At 41.0% G+C, this 22,151-nt stretch overlaps 3 protein-coding genes across 3 annotated transcripts; all 3 read left to right on the forward strand.

Annotated features, from left to right (window-relative positions):
* Positions 1 to 2,542: 2,542 nt before the first annotated feature.
* On the forward strand, positions 2,543 to 9,671 carry LOC308165513 (protein tyrosine phosphatase domain-containing protein 1; the record flags this gene model as incomplete). The annotated part of the gene is made up of 10 exons (XM_080539664.1): positions 2,543 to 2,721; positions 3,060 to 3,140; positions 3,309 to 3,427; positions 6,256 to 6,393; positions 6,506 to 6,777; positions 6,867 to 7,175; positions 7,685 to 7,801; positions 8,068 to 8,169; positions 9,117 to 9,197; positions 9,564 to 9,671. 10 exons carry the CDS (start codon positions 2,543 to 2,545, stop codon positions 9,669 to 9,671), a joined length of 1,506 nt encoding a protein of 501 aa, XP_080395790.1.
* Positions 9,672 to 11,599: 1,928 nt separating this feature from the next.
* cimap1b (ciliary microtubule associated protein 1B) lies at positions 11,600 to 12,988 on the forward strand (the record flags this gene model as incomplete). Its single annotated transcript, XM_080539034.1, has 6 exons — positions 11,600 to 11,711; positions 11,840 to 12,043; positions 12,143 to 12,244; positions 12,385 to 12,506; positions 12,630 to 12,770; positions 12,896 to 12,988. 6 exons carry the CDS (start codon positions 11,600 to 11,602, stop codon positions 12,986 to 12,988), a joined length of 774 nt encoding a protein of 257 aa, XP_080395160.1.
* A 1,237-nt stretch (positions 12,989 to 14,225) lies between these two features.
* rabl2 (RAB, member of RAS oncogene family-like 2) lies at positions 14,226 to 21,259 on the forward strand. Its single transcript, XM_080539260.1, has 8 exons — positions 14,226 to 14,357; positions 14,573 to 14,602; positions 15,171 to 15,250; positions 15,484 to 15,563; positions 20,377 to 20,488; positions 20,593 to 20,690; positions 20,800 to 20,883; positions 21,014 to 21,259. Exons 1-8 carry the CDS (start codon positions 14,251 to 14,253, stop codon positions 21,092 to 21,094), a joined length of 672 nt encoding a protein of 223 aa, XP_080395386.1. The 5' UTR covers positions 14,226 to 14,250; the 3' UTR covers positions 21,095 to 21,259.
* The last annotated feature ends 892 nt before the right edge of the window (positions 21,260 to 22,151 follow it).

Raw genomic sequence — 22,151 nt, forward strand, 5'->3', positions numbered from 1 at the left:
TTATGTGGTCTTGACTACATGTCCACTTTCTCACCTGGTTCTTGCTGTCTCTCTCTGGTGTGCCGACACCATCCTGCTCTCTCTCCTTCTCTCCCTCTCTATCCTCCTCTCTCCCTTTTGCTGTCAACCAAAAGGCAAACATAACAACCAGAGTATTTATAATCTAATAAGAGGTATACATTGATCCATATCAATTTATAACATAATTATAATTGAATTTTGGATTGCTGTGGGCAATGCAGTCAGATAATGTCATTTTGACATTAGTCTCTCACCTGGAAAAAAAAACATGTCCAACTATACTATACAAAACAGACATTTCAAATGCTTCAAACCACTGTCCATGTACTGTAAATATGCCATTATGGTATTACCAATGAAGCCCAATTCTAGCAGAATAAGAAAGTTCTGTTCGATAAAAAAAATAAAAAACAATCTTATCATGTGTAGGCCCCTTAATTTCCACCTCACTGCTATGTTTAGCCAACTTGAATGCCAACATGGCCATTTAGAAGTCTGGCCATCACGACAACACATAGCTAGCTAGTAGCTACATAGCTAACGTTACTCTCACTGCTATGTTATGATTAGCTAAATTGATGCTAACGTAGCATGCGAGCTACGAGCTAGATAACGTACAGTAGGTGCGAGCACCACAATGACAATAGGCTACCGTAGCTAGCCAGCTACATAGCTAACGTTACTAACACCAGAAGACAAGACATACAAACTGTGGTGAGCTACATTGCTTGTGTAACATTAGCTAGTAGCTATCCATTTTTCACTCATACACGGCCGGAAAAGTGAACAGAAATACAACGCTGACTTACGGTGGTATCTTGCGGCTGTCTTCACAAAGAGCTCCAGGATGCTTTCGCTTGAGGTGCTCGTTCATTGCAGATGTACTGCTGTGATAGGCCATTTCATTTCTGCACAGTTTACAGACCACCACATTGTTTTCTTTTTTTGTAAAAGCCGGAAATTGCAAAACGTCACGTTTGACGTCAGACTTAACAACCGGATATTCAGGACGCAAATTTTTGCGCCCCGGCCGAGAAATAGGAGACAGCCAATTGGAGCGCTGCTACAGCTCACGTGTAAGCGAAAAGTATTCGGCCTGCCATAGACTTGCATTGACCGGCGCCCCGACGCCTCCCCCTATGTATTTTAACAGTGAATTTTACACACACACAGATAAAATGTTTATTGTATTGGAGGATTTTTAATGAATGCTGATAGGCGCCGACAGAATATCAGCCGCATTTTGTGAATAAACAATGTTTATTTTTTTTTAAAACGTTTACAAATCGCAACTAGGAAGTGAAGGTGGGGCCCCAGCGCCCTCTATCGGCCAGCCGCCACTGTCTCTAATATCTCATGTCTTAGACATCTAGTCACAATGAACAGTGCCAGATGTACTTACATGTTGTACAGTATCTCTTGTCTAGGATAACATTTACATTCAAGTGTTCCATAGGATCAAACATAATTCAAAAGTTTCTATTGATGTTATTGTTCATCGGTTGATGCACAGTCATAATTCTGAACAAATATCTACTTAATGTTGTTACTAATTGAGTCATCAGCCATCAGTTTTCTAAATGTGTAATGTTTTGTTCAGGATATCAGTCACAGCTGCACAACAATGCCCAGATGGCTGAGAGGGATTAAGATCACGTCGACGTGGACCTGGCTATAGGTGTTATATAATACAGCTTACTATTATTTGTGAATGTCTGTTCTAATGTAATTATGACAGCTAATAAGGCTTAGAGAAGCTGGGTCAGCCGAGTGTGTATCGCGCTGCCAGTCGGACATGTTTTCTTCTCTGCTCTGCGTGGATCTAGAATGATATGGAGCTCACCTCTATCTCGGAGATGTTGCCAGAAAGGTGAGACACTTTACAAGGAGGTGTGTGGGTTTAAAATAAGTCATCTGCAATGCTTTGCAATGATAATGATGGATTTATTGTCCATACACTGTGTCAAATAACAACAGGTGCATACTGTAGCCCATAAGGGATTGTAAAACAATACTTTTATATATATTAGAAATTATTTTTATCCACCAGTGAAATTACAGTTTGGCACAATGGTGGCACTTCTTAGTCCATTAACATTTTGTTCTCTGAAAGTTGTTGTTATCATTACACTAGCTGATCTACAGTCCATTAACATTTTGTTCTCTGAAAGTTGTTGTTATCATTACACTAGCTGATCTACAGTATATTCAACTCTGGTACTTACGGTGCTACATTCTGATTTGATAATAATAATTTAAAAATCTTCCAAGAAAATATTTGTCAATATGCAACAACAAATCAAGCAACCAAAAGTCTGTTCTATTCCCTGTTCCAGTTGATCCTGCTTCAGGTGTCTGCACCAACACACAGACTCACATGTGCAGTAGATGATTGTATGAGTCTGTCTTGTGGGCCCACTGGATAATACTCCTACAGCAGTTCAGTCAGACATACCAGCAGGCAGACTCTGGAAAAACCACATCCACTAACATACACCCCTGCTACGATACACGGTGCACTATGACCTTGCCAGTCCCAGTGCCGCAGCCCTCCTACTCCCAAGCGAGGGAGAACCTGGTGAAGGCCATCCCACCCAAGATCATCTGTCTGCTGGCCTGCGGAGGTCGAGACTGCCGCTATGAAGGACCAGCCTGCTGGAGGCCCAGCCAACAGGCCATCCTGGGCCTCTTCTCCCACTGGTGAGAGAGAGAGAGAGCAAGAACGCTTGCGCATAAGAGAAAGAGAGAGAGAGAATCAGAATCGTGTTCATTACATCCTAATGTATGAGTACACAAGACAAAAATTATTTGGCTTTGGTTCCTCAACATTAACATTGCAGAATCAAGATACAAAATCACAATAATAAAGTAAAGTAATAATAAGTAATATACTGTAGTAAGTAATAATAAGGTAATAAAGTGATAGTCTGATTGCTTGGCGGGGGGGGGGGGGAGAGAGAGAGAGCTCTGTAGGAGAAGTGAATAAGAAGTGAGAGTGCTTGTGCATATTCACTGAGATAATCTAATCCTGCTCTCAGGGTGACTGATGACATAGTTGCAATGGCACGACCCTCTACTCGTCTCATCGAGAGATATGGCATCATAGAGCAGTTCCAACGGTAACAACTTGTCCACGTACTGTATGTGTTTGTGTATGAAACATCAGCTTATCCTCTCCCATTCTCTCAGTTGTGCATGTTGCTCCTTTAGCTGAGAGCACTGTCTATGTGTTTGTGCATATCTGTGTGTGTGTGTCAGTTTGATCAACTGTCACCCTTTTTTCCCAGGATGAACATCAAGTCTATCATCAACATGCAGCTTACTGGGGAACACGCTCACTGTGGTCCTCCTCTAGACCCTGACACTGGCTTCACCTACGACCCACAGACCTTTATGGAGAATGACAGTAAGCCACACACCACCACATTATACTACAGCATATACAACACATTACATACTGGGTGCATTCGTAAATACACTCTGGAAATCTGCTCTGATTTCAGAGTGCTCTGGTTTCAACGTCATAGAGCGCTGTGAAATCAGTTAATTTACGAATGGTCAGTTATAAAACTTTACAAACTCACTGTAAACATGGAGGACACCAACGATAACATTAGCATAATTCCGCTGGTGGCCAGCAACTTTACGTTATCATGTTAGCATTAACGTTGTCGTTAGCTAGCTTTCTGTTGCTAACTTTAGTGATGTTGACAGTAGATGCTCGTTAACTAACGTTGCCATTTTAATCTTTTAAAATTCATTCAAATGAACGTTAATTCATCCTATGTATAAACATGATTGTTACCTGTTCTGTTACACGTAGATGCGTGTTAAATGTAAGCAATTTACCATGAGAGGAAGGGGGTTGTGGAGACATTTACCACTGGTACAGGGTTGTGGCACGAGGCGAAGCCGAGTAGGAAAACTCTGTACCAGTGGTAAATGTCTCCACAACCTCCGCCCTCGAATGGTAAATTGCTTTTCTACAAAAGCTACCACATAATATAAAAAATACACAGTTGTAACATTAAATTCATTTATTTACAATCATTAATAATTTCACAATACATATATCCTCTGCCACAGAATATAGTCCCATAAACAAGATCAACAATTACATTGTAGGCTAGGCCACATTCATTTGCCTTAGCACAGCTGTTCTTAATTAGATTGATTGGGAGGCGCATTGATATTGGAAATGCGGTTGGAGCTGAATACGGTGCCATTTGGACTTCATAACTTGTGAAAAATAAATTGTTGATTTATCTATATTTTTATGTTCTATTATATAAAGGACATATCTAGCTTGCTGAAAAACATAGTGGTCGAGCTCAGGCACCTAAATTGTATTTTATTTAGAATACCCTCTGTAGTTGAATAGGGCGAGTGTCTCCAGAACAGAGTGGACACATAACAGGGTGGACACTAACAGGGTGGACATTTTGAGTTAAAGTTAGCCTTTAGCCTGCCTGTGTTAGCATAATGCCTAGAATGACCATGAATACTTGATGAGGAATCTAATTTGCACTAAATACTTTTTTTTTTTTTTTTTCAAATTTGATTGATTTCCTCAATATTTAGGCATAACAGGGTGGACACGTTATGGTCAACCACATTAAACTCACTGGATAAAAACATAAAAATCAGATGGTAAAAGAGGTAGAAAATCACACAGCTTACAACATTTGAAATCCCCTCCACTGATGTGATGTGACTCCACTCATGAGAGTGATGTGATTGAGAAATATGGTTTTCTTTTAAAAGGGACATTAACACAGCATAACAGGGTGGACAGTGATCGCAGGGACAAGCATACAACCTTAATTTTTTGTACAACATTTAAAAAAAAATGGATAAAAACTATATTTGATTTCAATAGATATTGATCAGGAAAATGAAATAATAATAACATATTTGGAAATATATATGTTTTTATTAGTTATTTTTGGGATTGAAGATTGAACACTGGGGACATCCCAAATCCCATGCAAAATCCCATTTACATCTTTAACCAAAATGTATATTTACATTTTAAAATGTAGAAAACAACAACTTAGAAGCCCATATAATTGTATTCATAATAAATAACAATTGGCTATACATGAAAAACCTAATGGAATTAGTATTTGTCCAAATTTAGACAAAATACAACATGATTTGTACTGGGGACGGAAAAGGCACCTTATAAAAACATTTACCCATTTACCACTGTTGCTAGCCAATCAGAATCCAGTATCCAAACATGCTGTTGTAGAAAATAATCTCTAGTACCAATCAAATGGCTGCAACCATAACATTTTGCAACAACTTGCTCCATAATTTTTAGATTGGAATATTCAGACGCTCGGACAAACCGTATTTTCAGTCACAGCGTCCAGTGCGCACTCTCTAGGCCTTTCACAACGGCAAAGAACCGAACGCGAACCGAGTCTGGAACCGCCTGGCGCGTTCAGACCGAAACTCAATGGTTCGGAGACTGAAAAGTGAGTTCGCAGCGGGAACCAGAAAATAGTGGTTCTCAAGCGGTAACCAAAGCGTAGAACAGTCACATCGTCAGTGGGTGTGTCATATTCTAGCCTGCAAAGACAAGCAAGAAGGAAGGAGTCAAAATGTAATCTAATCTAAATCTAATCATTAGTGATCAAAATAATTATCAAAAGTTTCATCATTCTCTCTATCTTCCTCACATGCTCAGCAAACACACACACGCACACGCACAAACGCACATTTCGTAAGCCATTTCTATTCGAGCAATGGAGCAGCTGGTTAGTAAGGGAACGCGTGTAGAAAGTGTCTTTTGTTTTGTTTCATAGAAAATAGTGTTTATTTCAGATACTGTAGTGGAAGATATTATCCTCATTTCCAGTGAAGTAGCTGCCATCTAGTTGTAACATTTTTGTTTATCCCGCCCCTTCATCACCCATTGTTGATGACGCGGATGTTTCTGGTTACACTGGTATGAACGCGGGCTGGTTCGCCAGACAGCACCAAAGTTCACAGGTTCACACATTTTTGAACGACCAGAGAGTACCCCGGGTGCGCTCCGGCACTTTCAGAACGTATTTCCCAATGCACCCACTGAATCTAAATTGTATGTACTGCACAGTTCACCTGTTTTCCGAAATATGGAGAAACACAATGTGTTTGTCTGCGTGTGTCTGTCTGTCTGTGTGTCTGTGTATCTGTCTGTCTGTCTGTGTGTCTGTGTGTGTGTGTGGGTGTGTGTGTGTGCAGTCTTCTTCTTCAACTTTGGCATGCCAGACTTTGGGGTGTCATCCCTGGTGGGAATGATGGATGGAGTGAAGGTGCTGGCTTTTGCTGTGAAGGAAGGAAGAGTGGCTGTACACTGCCATGCAGGCCTGGGGAGGACAGGTTAGTGGAAATACAGATACCGTACAGAGAGGGAGAGAAGGATAGAGGGAGAGAGGGGGGACTCTGTATGTTTATGTGTATAGGTCTGATCTTTCACTGTCTTGATCAATAGGAGTCCTGATAGCCTGTTACCTGGTCTACACCCTGCGTGTCAGCCCCAGTGAGGCCGTCCACTATGTGCGTATCAAACGCCCTCGCTCCATCCAGACGCGTGGCCAGATCAGCATGGTGTTTGACTTTGCACGTCTGCTGGGCACACAGCTGACCCAGTACCCAGACCTCAGCCTGCGCCATGGGGCCCCCTTCACCCTGCTGCAGTACCTGCACCGCCAGGGCCTTCTACTGCATGGTCAGGAGGCTCGCACCCTCAGACACACGCCCAAGGTCTGAGTTGTCACTTTGGCTTTTTATTTATTGGATTTATTTGATGGTATTGTCTATCATAATATTTACCATGTATTATCATCATTTAGGTTGTGTATCTGCTCTGTGGTCGTCTGTCCTGCCTGGCCCTGGATCTCCGAGCCCCTGCGGAGGTGCATGCTGAGCTGGAGAAGAGGGCCTGGATTCAGGCGCTGGGCAGAGTTGTCAGGGGGACCCTGTTAGCCAAGCAGTACCTGCCCCTGCTGCGGGAGGGTCCTAGGGGGTCCAGGCGGGGTTCAGTATCAGGGTCCCTGTCGTCCTGGGACGAGCCTGAGGGCTTTCTAGAGAGGAAGAGGGAGGTGTTGTTGGACAGACGCAGCTACAGTGACTCTGACCTCAGCAAGATCACTGCCAGCCAGGTAAGAGGAGATGGGCTTTTGGATGAAATATTCACTCTCTCAGATAAAAACTCAAGTTTTTCCTCCCCAGGATCTTGAGCTGAACTCATATTGTTCTCCACTGGCTGGGAATGGGACAGACAGGTATGGGCTGGACCAGATAAGACCTGATCTGAGACCTATCAGCCCTGCCTTGGCCACCCCATCAGCAGGCCTCTGTAACAGCAGAGAGGACTCACAAAATCTCCCAGCAGGCAGCGGGACAGTCAACAATAAGAGGTCAAAGTGTACAGCCAAGAGGACCTTGGCATTTCTCAAATTTGGTTCCAACCTTGAGGTAAGTGTCAGTGCACAATTCTACTCATATGCCTGCTATTGTCATTCGGGAATGAAACATGGATGTGAAAATGGTAACATTAGGTAGAAATAGTAGTATTCATGTTCTCTCTCAGAAAATAACTAGTATAAACTAGCAAATAATATAATGATAAATCAGGCTCATGCTGTCTGTCATTTCCTGTCCTGTGCAGTTACGCAAGAATCAGAAGAAGTCAGGACAGGCTTCAGTGGCTCGTGCTGTTGCCAGGGCGATGGTGGATCAGGATCCCCCTACGGAAACTGTTCTACAGAGGACAGCTCTCCTACAGGTAACCATTGGTCACAACTTTTTTCGAACCGTTATCACAGGGTGTCAAATCTACTCTATTTGTTATATCTGCTTGTTATATCTGCCTGGTTGAGGTGCAGCTCCATCATCTGGCTGATAGGTCAACATTGGTCAATATTGGTATGCAAATTTGGGAGAATATAGGTCTATGCAGTGTTCAGAATATTTGGTTTAATTGATGAACTCCCATTTTAATATAATATCCAGAGTGCTCAAATCCACTGAGTGTGTGTATGTTGTACACAGGAGGAGCTGAACAGCAGTGAGTGTGGATGGGCCCTACTTGTCACTGAATCAGATCCCCAAGTACTCACCTCTCTACTGTGGACCTGGCTGGAGAAACTGAAGGTCCAAAATTATATCCAATAATATCTAATCAATAATAGCTGAATAGTCCTTATCGTTATTAGGGATGCACCGAAAGTTCGGCCACCGAATGTATTCAGCCGAAAATAGCAAAAAAACACATTCGGCGTGAAAAGACCGAATGTTTACCGAATACGGAACGTTTTTTTGATGACGCGATCAAGCAATTAACCCATGCTGCTCTGTGAATGAGACGAGCATTAAGTGATGACTGTCTACTGCCAAGTCATATAATTACAGCAAACATTTCGGCATGTCTCTGTACGACAACAAGAGGCACATTCCGACATTGACTTCTGTTTTCGTGACTTCAAAATAAACGCGCACACTAACCGTTGTTGAAAATCAATGACACACTCGCTAATCAGCTAACACAGCTTGTTTTGTGAGCCTGCTAACAAGGTAAAGTAGTAGTGTTATAGTTAACTAGGTAGCAGTGGGGATTACTCACCGAATCCAATGCATTGCAGTATTTTGCTTGACTAGCGAGTGTGTGATGTGATTTTCAACAATGTTGAAATATATTTAGTTTTCAAAATAAAAGACAGATCATTTTGATTGGTGACTTGTTCCGACTTTCACCAGCCGCTGTCACAAGTTTTACATCTTTCATGAAATGAGGAAATATTAAGTAATATAAAGTATATATTTAGATAATTATCATGTTACATGAATAGAATTAATGAAGCATGAATAAAAAGCTACATTTATTTAATTTATGCAATGGTACAAAAATTGGCAAAAAAACATTGCCGGTACACACTCGGTATTCGGTATTCGGCCAAGTGTTTCCTTAAGTTCGGCTTCGGCTTCGGCCAAGAATTTTCATTTCGGTGCATCCCTAATCGTTATCACTTATGGCTAACTGAAAGTACTCTTCATTTCTTCCTCTGCCTGTCCATATTCCCCTCTTTGCTCTCTCTCTCAAGGAGCCTGTTCTGAGTGCAGAGGATGTAGAGAGGCTGACCTCAGGATCTCAACACGTAAACCATCTCAATGTGCTTCAGAAGGTGAGAGAGTCTAGACACTAAGCTGTTTAACCAGTTTACCTTAGGGGTCCCGGCTAAAGGACCTCCCACCTACTGTATGTGAAGGGGAAGGCTGAGGTCCAGGGATGTTGCATGTTGCATGAATACTCAAGGTTTATGTTTCTGTTGTCCCAGCACCAGCGTCACACCATCTCCTGTTTGCTAGGCTGTGTGGGTCAGGTGACCAGTCTGTGTCCGCAGAGAGAGGAGGGGGTACTCCGGCGCTTGATACAAGCACTGACCAGAGTGAGTGTGTATGTGTGTGTGTCCACTGACAATGGAGCACTGTTAAGATTGAGCGCATTAGAGGTAAGGCATGATGAAGATGATGATCTCTCTGTTCAATAGCACCCTCAAGATGAGATGGGGAGCTACACAGCACTCCTAAGAGTCCTCAAGTCCAGCATCAAAGCAACACTCCACACCAACTTCTTCGAGCCTCTGACAACACAGTGACATTTTCAGCAGAAGCCTAATCATGTTGTTCAGCCTCTATCAAACTGGTAACGTGATTTAGACTTGACTCTCTGTAAGATTGTTACCCGACTGTGTACACACTCAACAACACAGCTTTAGCCACTTTGCCTTGCCAAGACAACAATAATTTGGCAAAAGCAGAAATAGACTAGTCCCTTTTGATAAGTTGTTAACTGAACAAACCCAAACACCTTTGTATGAAGGGCCATACTGTAAAGTATTACTGTCAAATCTCTACTGTACACAATAAAAACCTTTGTACCTTTTGATGCCTGTGTTATTGGAGTTTTTAATGCAGTTCTGTCAACAAAATAAAATGTTCCAACATATTTCATAACACCATAATCAGCATGAATCTATCAATGATTATGTCTTTATGAAATCTGTTAATTAATTATTAATAATATTTTAAAAATATTTTTGATTTGAACCAATTGAACAGGCAGTTTAATGATGATTTTGATGACTGACATTCTACAGTCTGATTCTCTCAATCCATAGAATGGACACCTTGTGTCAATAATAATAATAATAATAATAATTATACATTTACGTTTATACATGTATACAAACGTTGCAGCTCAAAGTGCTTTATGTATCATGGCTTTATAAACCGTTTGCATGCTTCCACTGACCCCATTATCTCCAGAACTTGATTATAGTTTTCAATATTCATGTAGCCTAGGTCTAACATTAACATGTTTGTGTTTCTCAAGAAGACCGCCATTCCTTTGCCAGTAATGCCTTTCAAAGAGCCATCTCTATGGTAACGTTGTCATGGTGAGCATGAGCACAACCAACAATCTTAACAAATCAGGGTGTTTAGGGTTAGTGCACGTGCCGTGTCCCAGTGGAGCGCCTCCGGAAAGACAACACATTGACCACAATAATACAGGTAGTCATTATGGACTTACATTTGTTCTTACAGCAAAGATCTAAGAACTACCCGACGAACGGTATACGAACGATAGAGCCTAAGTGGAATTTGAAGTTTAATGTTGCCTGTCATGTTATGCGGAGAAGAACATTTTGTCTTATGAGCTCGGCAGGACTGTCGCATTTTTTGAATTATTCGTACTGTTTTAGGCAGGAACAAAATTATTTCACAATTATGAGCTACGGTGGTATAATAATTTCAGCATTTAAATGCGGTATTGCAATTTAGGGCCAGTGACAGTCTCAAGGAAATCATCGGTTTCTGCACTTGCTGCGGGGATTATAGCCAGAAGTAACAAACTGAAAATAAATTACGATGTTACATCGGCAAACATCACAAACATAACATGTTACGATGTTAACGTTGATGAGGGCTAGGCTATAATAATAAGTAAAACGTATTATATTTCTTTGTATGTCTTACATGTAGCGATGAATTGAGAATCAAGGACCCCAATTGAAATAAGCCAGTGGCTTTCTTGGGTTTTTATCCTGTTAGTTGACCTTGTATGTAATATGTACTGACATGTACCTACTTCTGCAAATCTTCTAATAAAGTTTTCAATCAATCAATCAAAATAGCCTAGCCCTCATCAAAGCCCTTTGCTTTGCGGACTACCGTTGCTAAGAAACCTTTCCTGGCTGTCAGCTGAGCGCATCGCATTGTGACATAATAGGCCACTGACGTATCACGTAATTATTGCGGCAACGTTTTAAAACACTTTGCACAGCTTCAAACAGCTTACACTGACAGACCAGCACTAAAACTGAGGTTTAGTAATTTAGTAGTAAAAGGAACCGACAGGCTATTGTTCTAAGATAATAATAATAATAATAATAATAATAATAATAATAATAATAATATAAAACAAATGCTCTTACTACTGTGCAATTCTAAAATAAAAAGGCTCTAAAGAAAACAATTTTAGTGTTATTTGACCTATTATACTCTTTTCTCTCTCAGACTAATCATGTCAGGTACTGATGTTTGGGTTGGCTCTTGGAGGCCTCACAAGCCCAGAGGCCCCATCGCAGCCCTCTACAGCAGCCCTGGACCCAAGTATGCCTTGCCAGGGGCAACAGGTAAAACTACCTTACATAACACTCTGCTGAGAGACAGTAATGACACTGAGGAGACTCTATACACAAGTAAAATGCATCCATTCTCTTCCTCATCTTCTGTAATCTGTTCTCTTTGTCTCTCTTCACAGGTATAAATTACCACGACCCCAGGAAGCTCAAAGGGGCGGCGTTCAGTTTCGGAACACGCCATCGCCAGTTCAGCTCTGACTGCTCCCCTGGACCAGGTTACCTGGTCCCCTCCAACATCACCAGGATAGGGCGGGACGGGACCCCCGCATACTCACTCTATAGCCGCCCTAAAGACCCTCTGCTCTTCCAGACCCCTGGACCTGGTCAGTAATAAAGTCAAAAGCTTTAAAATCGAAAAGTAAAAGTCTCACCAACTAATCATGAATATTTTTCTCATACTGATCATATGTTTTGTGTTGTAGGCCGCTACTCCCCTGAGAGGTCAGGGAAGTCTGCCTACTATTCTGCTCCTGCCTACTCTCTGTCTGCTAGGAGCAAAGGATTCCGTAACGACCAAACACCAGGTAACACTCTCCAATGATATTCCATCACTGCAGATTTCAATTGTTCATATAGACTGACAGAAAGGAAGCAGTAGAATGTTCAGTGACTGAATTTTCTTTGTAGACTGACAGAATGTGTTTTTCTTCCCTTGTCTTCTCAGGTCCTGCTGCATACATGCTGCCCTCAGTGCTAGGGCCAGCTACTGTCAACAAAACCTCAGCTCCCAACTTCTCCCTCCGGGGTCGCAGCAAGATTGGCAGCTTCCATGAGGACCTGCAGAAGGTGAGTCTCACTCGTCAAAGGCTGTCACTTCAAGATGAAAATCCTACATATCATATTATGAATCCAGTTTCTCTTATACATGTGGTGTGAACTGAAATGTTAAATGTGCTCAATCGACCACAGACCCCCGGCCCAGGGACATACAGAGTGGTGGACCCCTGTACCTACAAGCACAAGCCGCCCCACTACAGCATGACAGGACGCAACAGCATGCCTGGAGACACCACCCAAAAACCAGGCCCTGGAGCTCACCACCCTGAGCAGGCAAGTCTACTCATCTCATCTACTATTACTTGTATTATAATATGTAGTAAATTACTTATTTTTCTAATCTGGAAACAATGGTGTGAAAGACCCTTGTGCACTAACCGCCAGTGTCTTATTTCTAGGTGACCTTCACAAGGATCAAGGCTCCAAGCTTCTCTTTTGGAACCCGTCATTCAGAGTTCATTGCGCCGCTCATTGTGGAGGTGTCTGAATAAGTACCTCTCTCTCTCCTACCTTCCCCTCCCCAATCCATTTGACCTGGAAATAAATATAGCAGTATCAATACTGCTCTGCACTGAAGAAAGAAGTTAGCTCTCTGTGCCTTACTTTGATGGTTGCTCAGTTGTATGCACATTACAATAGGACTCCCAATTGTGCTGACCTAGAAAACAAGCTAACCTGACAATCACACTTGCCTGTCATTGGAAAAAAATGGAAAAAAGTGTTTCTTTTATATTTATAATATATTCATACAATAGTATGTGTTTTCATTATTGTGGTTCAATGTGATTTTGATAACTTAAAGCATACAAGCGTTGTGCATATGTGACATTGAAAATAACAAAACAAGCAGAAACTCTGCTATATCTATCTGTGATCTACATTTTACTTCTACTTTTCTACCTTCTTCTTTTACTTGTGTCACTTATTTGTGTGATCTGGAAAAACATTTTGGCACATTATTGTTTTAATCTTTAATATTTTTTGCTGCAATGTATTAGGCTACAAAATGAACTTGACTTCATGATTGATATCATGCCAAAGCAAGGTTTGTGTGACCACTGTCAGTATTACAACTTGATGACTTATCTACTTCTAATACCAAAGAGGGAGGGGGTTGATCAGAGATTGGTTTGACACTGATCTATTGATGTCAGATTCTCACAATACGATTTATGTTCACTGTATTTGATGTAACATGCTCCTTTAAATTTTAATAATCAATAAATACATGATCAAAGGTGACTATGGTTTATAAAGTATTATGTTTTCAGTTTGTATCATTCACCTACGTTTGTCGGTAAGATTTGTTTCGCTTCGTTGGTAACTCGAAATAAGAAAGGGACGGGATGAAAATGAGGAACGAAGGGATGGTATGAGAAATTCTGCCAGGCAATTCTATAGACAGCCTTGACACAAGGGGCCTTCAAGCGTCTATGCGTTGCATAGAAACTAGGCAGCTGTTTGGAAAAACATCATGTTAGTAGTTACACCGGATTCAACAAGTAGACTATCATGTTTTAACTATCGGAACATAAAGCAACGAAACGAAAACATGATCATTGTGATAGTATGTTAAGTAAGTCTGCGTTTCCGCGTTCTGAATTCGCTTTGGTATTGCGGCGTATACTGTAGTGGCTAAGAGCTAGCCTGCTAATCTCATAATAAGTTTGAGTTAGTAGCTAGCTACCCCAGTAAGCCGTTGAGAGACACAGCTGATAGCAGCCGAACGGTTGTTTCATCATAACGAGGGAGAATGGCTGGCAACGCCAGTGGCATCTCTGATCTGGACCAAGAGAAATACGATACAGACGAACAAGTCAAGATCATCTGCCTAGGCGACAGCGCAGTTGGTAAATCAAAGTAAGTCAACAAGCAGAATTAAGGTCTTATCAAGAGCGTGTCAGTGACAGTAACAGTGCATATAATGAAGTATGCAGGCATCATTTGAAAACAGACACTCTTATGCAGCTTTATGCAACTTGACTAGAATGTCAGTGATTTCAGTAAGTATAAATAGCTGCTTTTGTGATAACCTCTACAGCAGATGATGTTTACCACTGTCTATTATTTTTCAGGTTGATGGAGAGGTTTCTGATGGATGGATAGTATCCTTTTTCCAGAGTCATAGAGATTGTCGTAGCAAATCTTTCACTCTAATTCATTATACTATAATACTTAATTAATAACAATAATCAAAGAAACACGGAGATGAAAATGATGCAAGATGAACCTTTATGTTGACACAACGGTGAGCCCGTGAGCCAGACATTTGAGGAAAAAACTGAGTCTGTGGCGGACCTTCTCAGCCTTTAGCAGCCGTAGCCTCTTTATGGAAGGAAGCAGAGTGAAGAGGCCGTGGGCCGGGTGGTAGGTGTCAGCCATTATCCTTGCCCTCCTCAGAGCCCTGGTGTCATGTAGGGTTTTGAGGGGGGGCAGGGCACAGCCGATCACCCTCTCCGCAGAGCGATTCACCCACTACAACTGATCTTGTCCTTGACCGTTACAGCAGGAAACCAGGTGATGATGGAGAGGGTGAGGATGGACTTGATGATAGGGGTGTAGAAGTTAACCATCATGGTCCTCGGCAGCTTGAACTTGAATATGTCTTCTTTTACCAGGGATAGGCAGACTACAAACACATTTTTACTCTGTGTTCCTTAACACGTTCTCCAGTCGTCCTCAACAGCTGTCAACCTACGCGCTGACTCTCTACAAGTACACAACCACCATAGCTGGCAAGACTGTATTAGTGGGTAAGTATACTTCAACTCATTCCATGGTTGTCGGTTTTTGCTGTGCTGCTGCTAACCCCATAATTGACATCAATGTTGTCTTCCCAAAATTGGCTGGCATGGGCTGAGGTTTTGTTTAGCCTATCGAATACAAAACTGGTCATGTATTGCTTTTATCCACAAGTTTCTCTTCTGTCAGCTTGTTGCCATGGACACAGTTAGCATGTTTCAGCTATGTTTGTTTATTCCCTCAGACTTCTGGGATACAGCTGGCCAGGAGATATTTCAGAGCATGCATCCCTCATATTACCATAAAGCACATGCATGTATCATGGTAAGAGTTCAGTTCATACTTTCTGAAATGTAGACATTGCACATGAATGAACAAGGTGCTAAGCTGGCTGAGCTTTTGGAAGACTGAGATTTCGTATTTCTATTCCTGAATGGCACTCAATGTTGTATTGACTGTCAATGTTTATCCAGCATTATGAAGATAAACATACCCTGTGGAGCAGTGGTTCTCAACTGGTCTAGCTTTGGGACCCACATTTTCCCATAGTCATTAAGTCGCGACCCACTTTTATGGAATTCAAACTTATGTACTAATTTATGTACACATAGGAATTATGTATTTAACAATAAAGTGTGAAATAACTCTAAATATGTCTTATATTTTAGATTCCTCAAAGTAGCCACCCTTTGCTTTTTTGTTGTTAATAAAATATATAATAATAATATTAAATATAATATGTGTTAATCATAATATGTTATTATATATTTTATTAACAACAAAACATTTTTATTTTATTAACAACAAAAAAGCAAAGGGTGGCTACTTTGAGGAATCTAAAATCTAAGACATATTTAGAGTTATTTCACACTTTTTTGTTAAGTACATCATTCCACATGTGTTCATTCATAGTTTTGATGCCTTCAGTGAGAATCTACAATGTAAATAGTCATGAAAATAAAGGAAACACATGAATGAGAAGGTGTGTCCAAACTTTTGGCCTGTACTGTATCAAAAAAGGTAGTAAACACTTACACAATGTCATCATGACCATTTATTTTACATACAATAGTATTTTTTTATTAAAACTCTAGCAATGACAAACTGATCCTGATTGATAAACTGATTAGTATGAACATCACAACTGCATGCTGCTGATCCTGGTGATTATGAATAAAATGAACATCATAACTATACAGGGTTCGACATTAACGGTTGCCCGATTGCCCGGGGCAAGTAAAAAAAAAAAAATGTGGGCAAGTAAACCCGTCTTTGACTTGCCCAGTCGGGCAAGCACCAATTCAGCGCGATGTTTTTTTTATTTTTTTATTTTTTATTTCTCCTATCAGTTGCGGGCTGCCGCTGTCTGCCTTGGCCTCTCTGTCTGTTGTTAGACGTATTGTTTTTTATCGTGGCCTCTTGCGATACAATGATCGATTCACGTCGCCAAATATCGATTTACTGTACGGTATATGTCCGGACGGCATATAAATTACCTGAGGACCCCGGTAATATTTGTTTACCCTAGGACCCCAGTGATTTTAATGACCTATCCGGATGGAATAAAAAATCTCCATGCATGTTTGCGTTTCGCGTGCAAGCTGCCATTTAACATCACAGAAGAAGAAGCTGTTCCTGCCGGATATTTTGTCAGACCCACAACACAACGCACGTGTAGCAACAACAAGTCATTTGATTGGACAAGAGGCATTCCATGACTGCTGATCAGGGGGGTATTCCATCAACGTCGCTAAAGGAAAATCCTGGCTTATTTTTGATAACTCTCGCGAGACTTATCAGAATATGCCTGGATATTTTTAAGACCTCTCGCGAGACTTATCAGACTAAACCTGGATTTTCCTTTAGCGATGTTGATGGAATACCACCCAGATTTCCAGAGCGAATTTACGAACGCAGCCGACACCACTCGCAGACTCGTTTTTTTCATAACACGAAACTTTATGTTTTAAAGTACCCACTCGATATAATAAACAGCAGTTTAACGATCACGAAATACTCATAATTTGTAAATACTTTCGTTTTGGGATGTGTTCGCGTTTGGGGCTGTGTGAGCATCTAATTATGTGTAGTTATGTGTTTCTAGCATGTCGATGTTCTATCAGAATGTTTTGATGTTATTAAAATTAAGAAGATGAATGGCTGAAATGGCGCAAAGCGGGGAAAAACAGATACGAGATCTAAAGTCTCGAACGATTATATTTCAAAACAAACTTTAACTCCCCGAGGGCTCATTCATTCATTCATTCATTCATTCAAGGACCTTCGCCTGTACAGGGGTGTGGAAAACGAAGGTTTCTGCCGAATGCTGCTACCACTGGAACCACGTTATGAAATATCAGTTAACAGATATTGGGATGTATCGTTGATGAATTTTCTCTTACAATGTATAGATTATCGGGGGGTAATATTGTACGGTTATCAATACGTCAGTTACCTTGCGATTCCCACCCCTAACTTCATCCCTGTGTGTTGTCAGACACCGTGATTTATAGAGTGCTAGATCCAGACCATACAAACTGCACAGTTTACAAGCTAATGTTAGGTAAATTCGCTAGAACTGGTTCAGAAGAAGAAATCAGTCCATCGTCACTTGTCGTCGTCGATTAACCTTTTAGGTGGTTTGGTTATCCGATAGTGGAGATTCAAGGGAGTTAATAATGTCATCCACATCCATTGTTTGCACAGAGCTACCCCGGTCAAAACGGTAAATTCTAGTATTAATATCGCGCAAAATCATGCAATACTGACATGTCGATCCGGACGGTAATAAAATTACCTGAGGACCCTAGGGTTTGCTGAAACACAGTAGGTAATTCCAGCCGGAATAATTACTGGGGTCCCTGGAGTAAATCACTGACATGGTCGGTCCGGACGGCATATAAATTACCGAATTACCCCAGGTAAAAAAAATATTACCGGGGTCCTCAGGTAATTTATATGCCGTCCGGACAGGATGCCGCTATGTTTTTCTGGCGGTTCCGCGTTGTGTAGTATTCGACAGAGATGTAGAAACGTGGACGCCTCATTGGCCACTGCTGAATGTAGCCACTATGCGTTTGACTGTCTATCGTCTCAAACGAGGCTTCTACTCTATGTAATATCTATGATATCTACTGTATGTAATATCTATGGTATCCGCAGTGTAAAGTTGTATTTAGTCGCAACAAGGACAGTATTCACGCGCTCAGGCTATGCCACAACACCTTGTATCCGTTCGCAAACTTTGTTTGAGAAAGCTGATAAAGTAGCATGTTATCTATTTAAAATGTGACAAACAATGTCAAAGGAAATGCAACGTCGTGGAGAATAATAACGCGTCCATTTGCGCTCCGTGCCAGATAGTGCTACCATTGTGCCAGATAGTGCTACCAATGTGTTAACGTTAAGTGGGGTCATGGAATCGTGCATATGTTATTCATATCTTGCAGTAAGTTCTATGGTATGGTATCCCACTTGAAGTTGTAGGTAAATGTTCCACTGGTTTATTATATGGTAATTTGGTAATTATATTATGAAGCTACTCTTCCAATTAATGAGACAACAGAAGAAAAAATAATAGTAAGTAAAATGCATAGTTATTAAACTATGCATTAAACATAATTATCAGTATGTATAGCATAATGATACTGCTGGCTGCTCTGTAGCCTCTTTTCTAAATAGGACATACATCAGTCTTCACATAGATACAATAGATATCTATAGTCCTTCCTTAAAAATGTTAACCCCTGTTTTCTGGGCAGTTCGGCCTTTTGGCACTTTATTTTGTATGATGGCAGGCACACATGGACAAGTGGCAGTCAGTGTGTGTGTATATTAGAGACGAGTAAGAAAGATGTAGGCTAGGCCTAATTTATTGTTTGTTTCATTGTTCACAACCAGCAACAACAAAGTGAATGAATAAAAAAAAGAATTCCTGCTTTTTGCCTTTATAATGGTATTTTTTCTTCAGTTAATACAGATATTGTGATGTAGTGTTGATGAATTGTCTTACTATCTATTGATTATCGCAGAGTCGCTGTATTGTGATTCCCACCCCTAATGTGAACTGGCCGGGCGTTAAACAGGTGGCTCACCTGTTCAGAGAGGGCACGGAGGGTGTAACTGGCCCTGTCTGAATACTCTGAAATAGCACTTATCATTTCACTGATCTGAAATGACTACTGATTGACAGGTTACATTTCTGCCATATTGCTTTTACCCGTCCATGCTACAAATAAGTTAATAGTTGGAACCAATTCTCATCTACAATTAAATATAATGATTGATGTAATACAGCTAATGAACACTGTTTTTTAACAAATGTTGTGTACTGTAGCGATTCACACACAATCAACAGGCAACAGATCTTAGTTAGAAGTATGTTGTGAGAGAAATCTATGCGCCGCACAGCCGGCAACGGTAGGCAGGGCAAGTAAAAATGTAGATGGGGCAAGTAGATTTGAGAAGCACTTGCCCTGCCCCACTTGACCAGACACTCCGCGACCCATTCTGAACGAGTCTGTGACCCACCAGTGGAGAAACACTGCTGTGGATCATATGTCTTATTGCTGAATGATGGCTCTGCTTTTAACTACTGTTAACTGGTACAAATACCAGTGCTGTATTTGGTTAGCTGGTTTAACGGATAGCTGTATAATGGCAGCCTCCACATCTGCTCCAGAAGTAGTGGTTGCTTTTGTTTATTGAAGTTGTACAGATGGAGCTTGGCCTTCTTAGACACACATGGCGAAAAAAAACAGTGTTTTTGCTGTATTTCAGGCAATTGATGGTGTTAAGTCTTTACTTGAATTGATTTTGGTGTAATTGTTGGTACATAAATATATATATATAAAGCTGTTACTGTATTGTAGAATCTACCAATTTGTGAGATCCTTCTTCTAGCTTTGTCACTGCCGTGGCCCCTTGTCCTAGCATAGTTTTCTTTTTTCTTATGATGACTGATGTATTCATCAGTCGATGATTCACTTACTTAAGACAAATGTACATCTGTCAGACTGTCTGGATCCGTCTTATGTTCCTTTGTTGTTTGGTCTTGTCTTGTATGTATACCTATTAATGAAAATACACATTTGATCAAGAAAATAATGTTGTATTGATTTGCAATTATATTTGCAAGGTATTTGATGTTGAGAGGAAGATCACGTATAAGAACCTGACTAACTGGTACCAAGAGCTGAGAGAGTACAGGCCTGAAATACCGTGTGTGGTGGTTGCCAACAAGATAGACGGTAAGTCAGACTCATCCTTTATTTCCTTTTTTACAATCTAAAGAAACAACAGTCTGTATTGCATTTATATTATTGTGTTTGTCTTGTTTTTGTCTTGTCTGCAGCTGATATGAAGGTGACACAGAGGAACTTTAACTTTGCGAAGAAGCAGGGACTCCCGATCTACTATGTATCTGCTGCTGATGGGACCAATGTAGTCAAGGTGAGTGTCTCTTCCTAAACACACACACACACACACACACACAGGGCAAAACATTCTGATGCGTGAACAGACGCCTCTAAATGAAGTCAACTCTATTTACATCTCCCAGATGTTCAAAGAAACAATCCAGATGGCGATTGCGTACAAGCAGAACTCAAGAGACTTCATGGATGAAGTGATGCGAGAACTGGAGGTACAGTAAAGCTTGGAGATTTGCAGAAATGTTGAGTCAGGATTCTGCTCTTTTTGACAAATGTGCGGGTCATTATAAAAAGCATCATACAAGTAGAGTTCTTAGATATTCTCTCATCCCTAACCTGCAGAACTTTGAGCTGGAGCAGAAGAAGGAGTCATCCGACACAGCTGAGGAGGGGCTGAAACCGGAGAGCCCTGGGTCTGTTTGATCCTCTAGGACACCATCTCTGTGCATTCTCAGAACATTGTGGACACGTTCTGCTCATCTCTGGTGCTGTGGATACCCCAACCCTTGTGTTATCCTGACACCGTGCATGGGTTTTCCTCATCGTTGTGTGTTTGGACTATGCCATTGGCAATGGACATGTTATCCTCATCTTGTCAACACATTTCCTTACATTATCCTGATGCAATGGGCATGTCATCCAAGTCATCTCTGTGTGTTTGGACTCTGGTCTGCCAATGGTGAGTTGGACGTACAACCAGCAGTCAGACTGTCACTCACAGTCCCAACCTACCCTGTTGAAAATGGCATTGGAATGGCTGTTGAGACCCAAAAAAAAAAATCTTACAATGTCTGTGTATACAATGTTTGTCACCGAGGGGCTGATTCAGTCTCTCTGCTGCAACAGTACAGACTTACTGTATGAACTTGTCCAAGAGCTGCCTGAATGAGGAAATATTTGGTGTGAGCACCTCCTTGAGGATACATGAACGTGTGTGAAACAGATAATTTATTAATGGAGAGATAAGAATGTGAAGCATGGTTTTACTTGGGAGACGCACACACACACACACACACACACACACACACACACCCCCCCCCCTCACCTCCCTTCTGGTACATGTACATGTTTGAGAACAAAAGCAAAGTTAACCTGTGAATGTGAATTATCTTTGCTACTCCTTTATCTACTCATCAGCTTTTGCACTCTGGGATGTAACCAGTGTACAGTGACAGTGGAGTACATCTACGGCTGCTATCGTCTCAAAATGCTACAGTGTAAAGCCAGAGCTTTTATATTAAGTGTCTTTTAAAAAGTGAATGAACCATGTGAAAAACATTCTCATTAGTGACTGTATTTTAAAGTGTGTTGTCGGTGTGTTTTTAATCGTCAGTGCTTGCTGATAAAATACAGGTGGTATTCATGAACCAGGATCAGTGAGCTCATGAACTGTCATATATTCTCTGAAACAACTCCATACATTCTTTTGTTTTGTTTATATATATATATAGCCTCCTACTGTATGAGAAAATAATATCCT

This window comes from Nansenia antarctica, assembly GCF_963989245.1.
Source record: "Nansenia antarctica genome assembly, chromosome: 9".
Lineage (NCBI taxonomy): Eukaryota > Metazoa > Chordata > Actinopteri > Argentiniformes > Microstomatidae > Nansenia > Nansenia antarctica.

Excerpts from the sequence above, each read along its gene's own strand:
- rabl2 (XM_080539260.1), top strand. The coding sequence starts at position 14,251 with ATGGCTGGCAACGCCAGTGGCATCTCTGATCTGGACCAAGAGAAATAC. Across the intron at positions 15,564-20,376 it reads AAGCACATGCATGTATCATG|GTATTTGATGTTGAGAGGAA; the intron begins GTAAGAGTTCAG and ends TATATTTGCAAG. Across the intron at positions 20,489-20,592 it reads GGTTGCCAACAAGATAGACG|CTGATATGAAGGTGACACAG; the intron begins GTAAGTCAGACT and ends TCTTGTCTGCAG.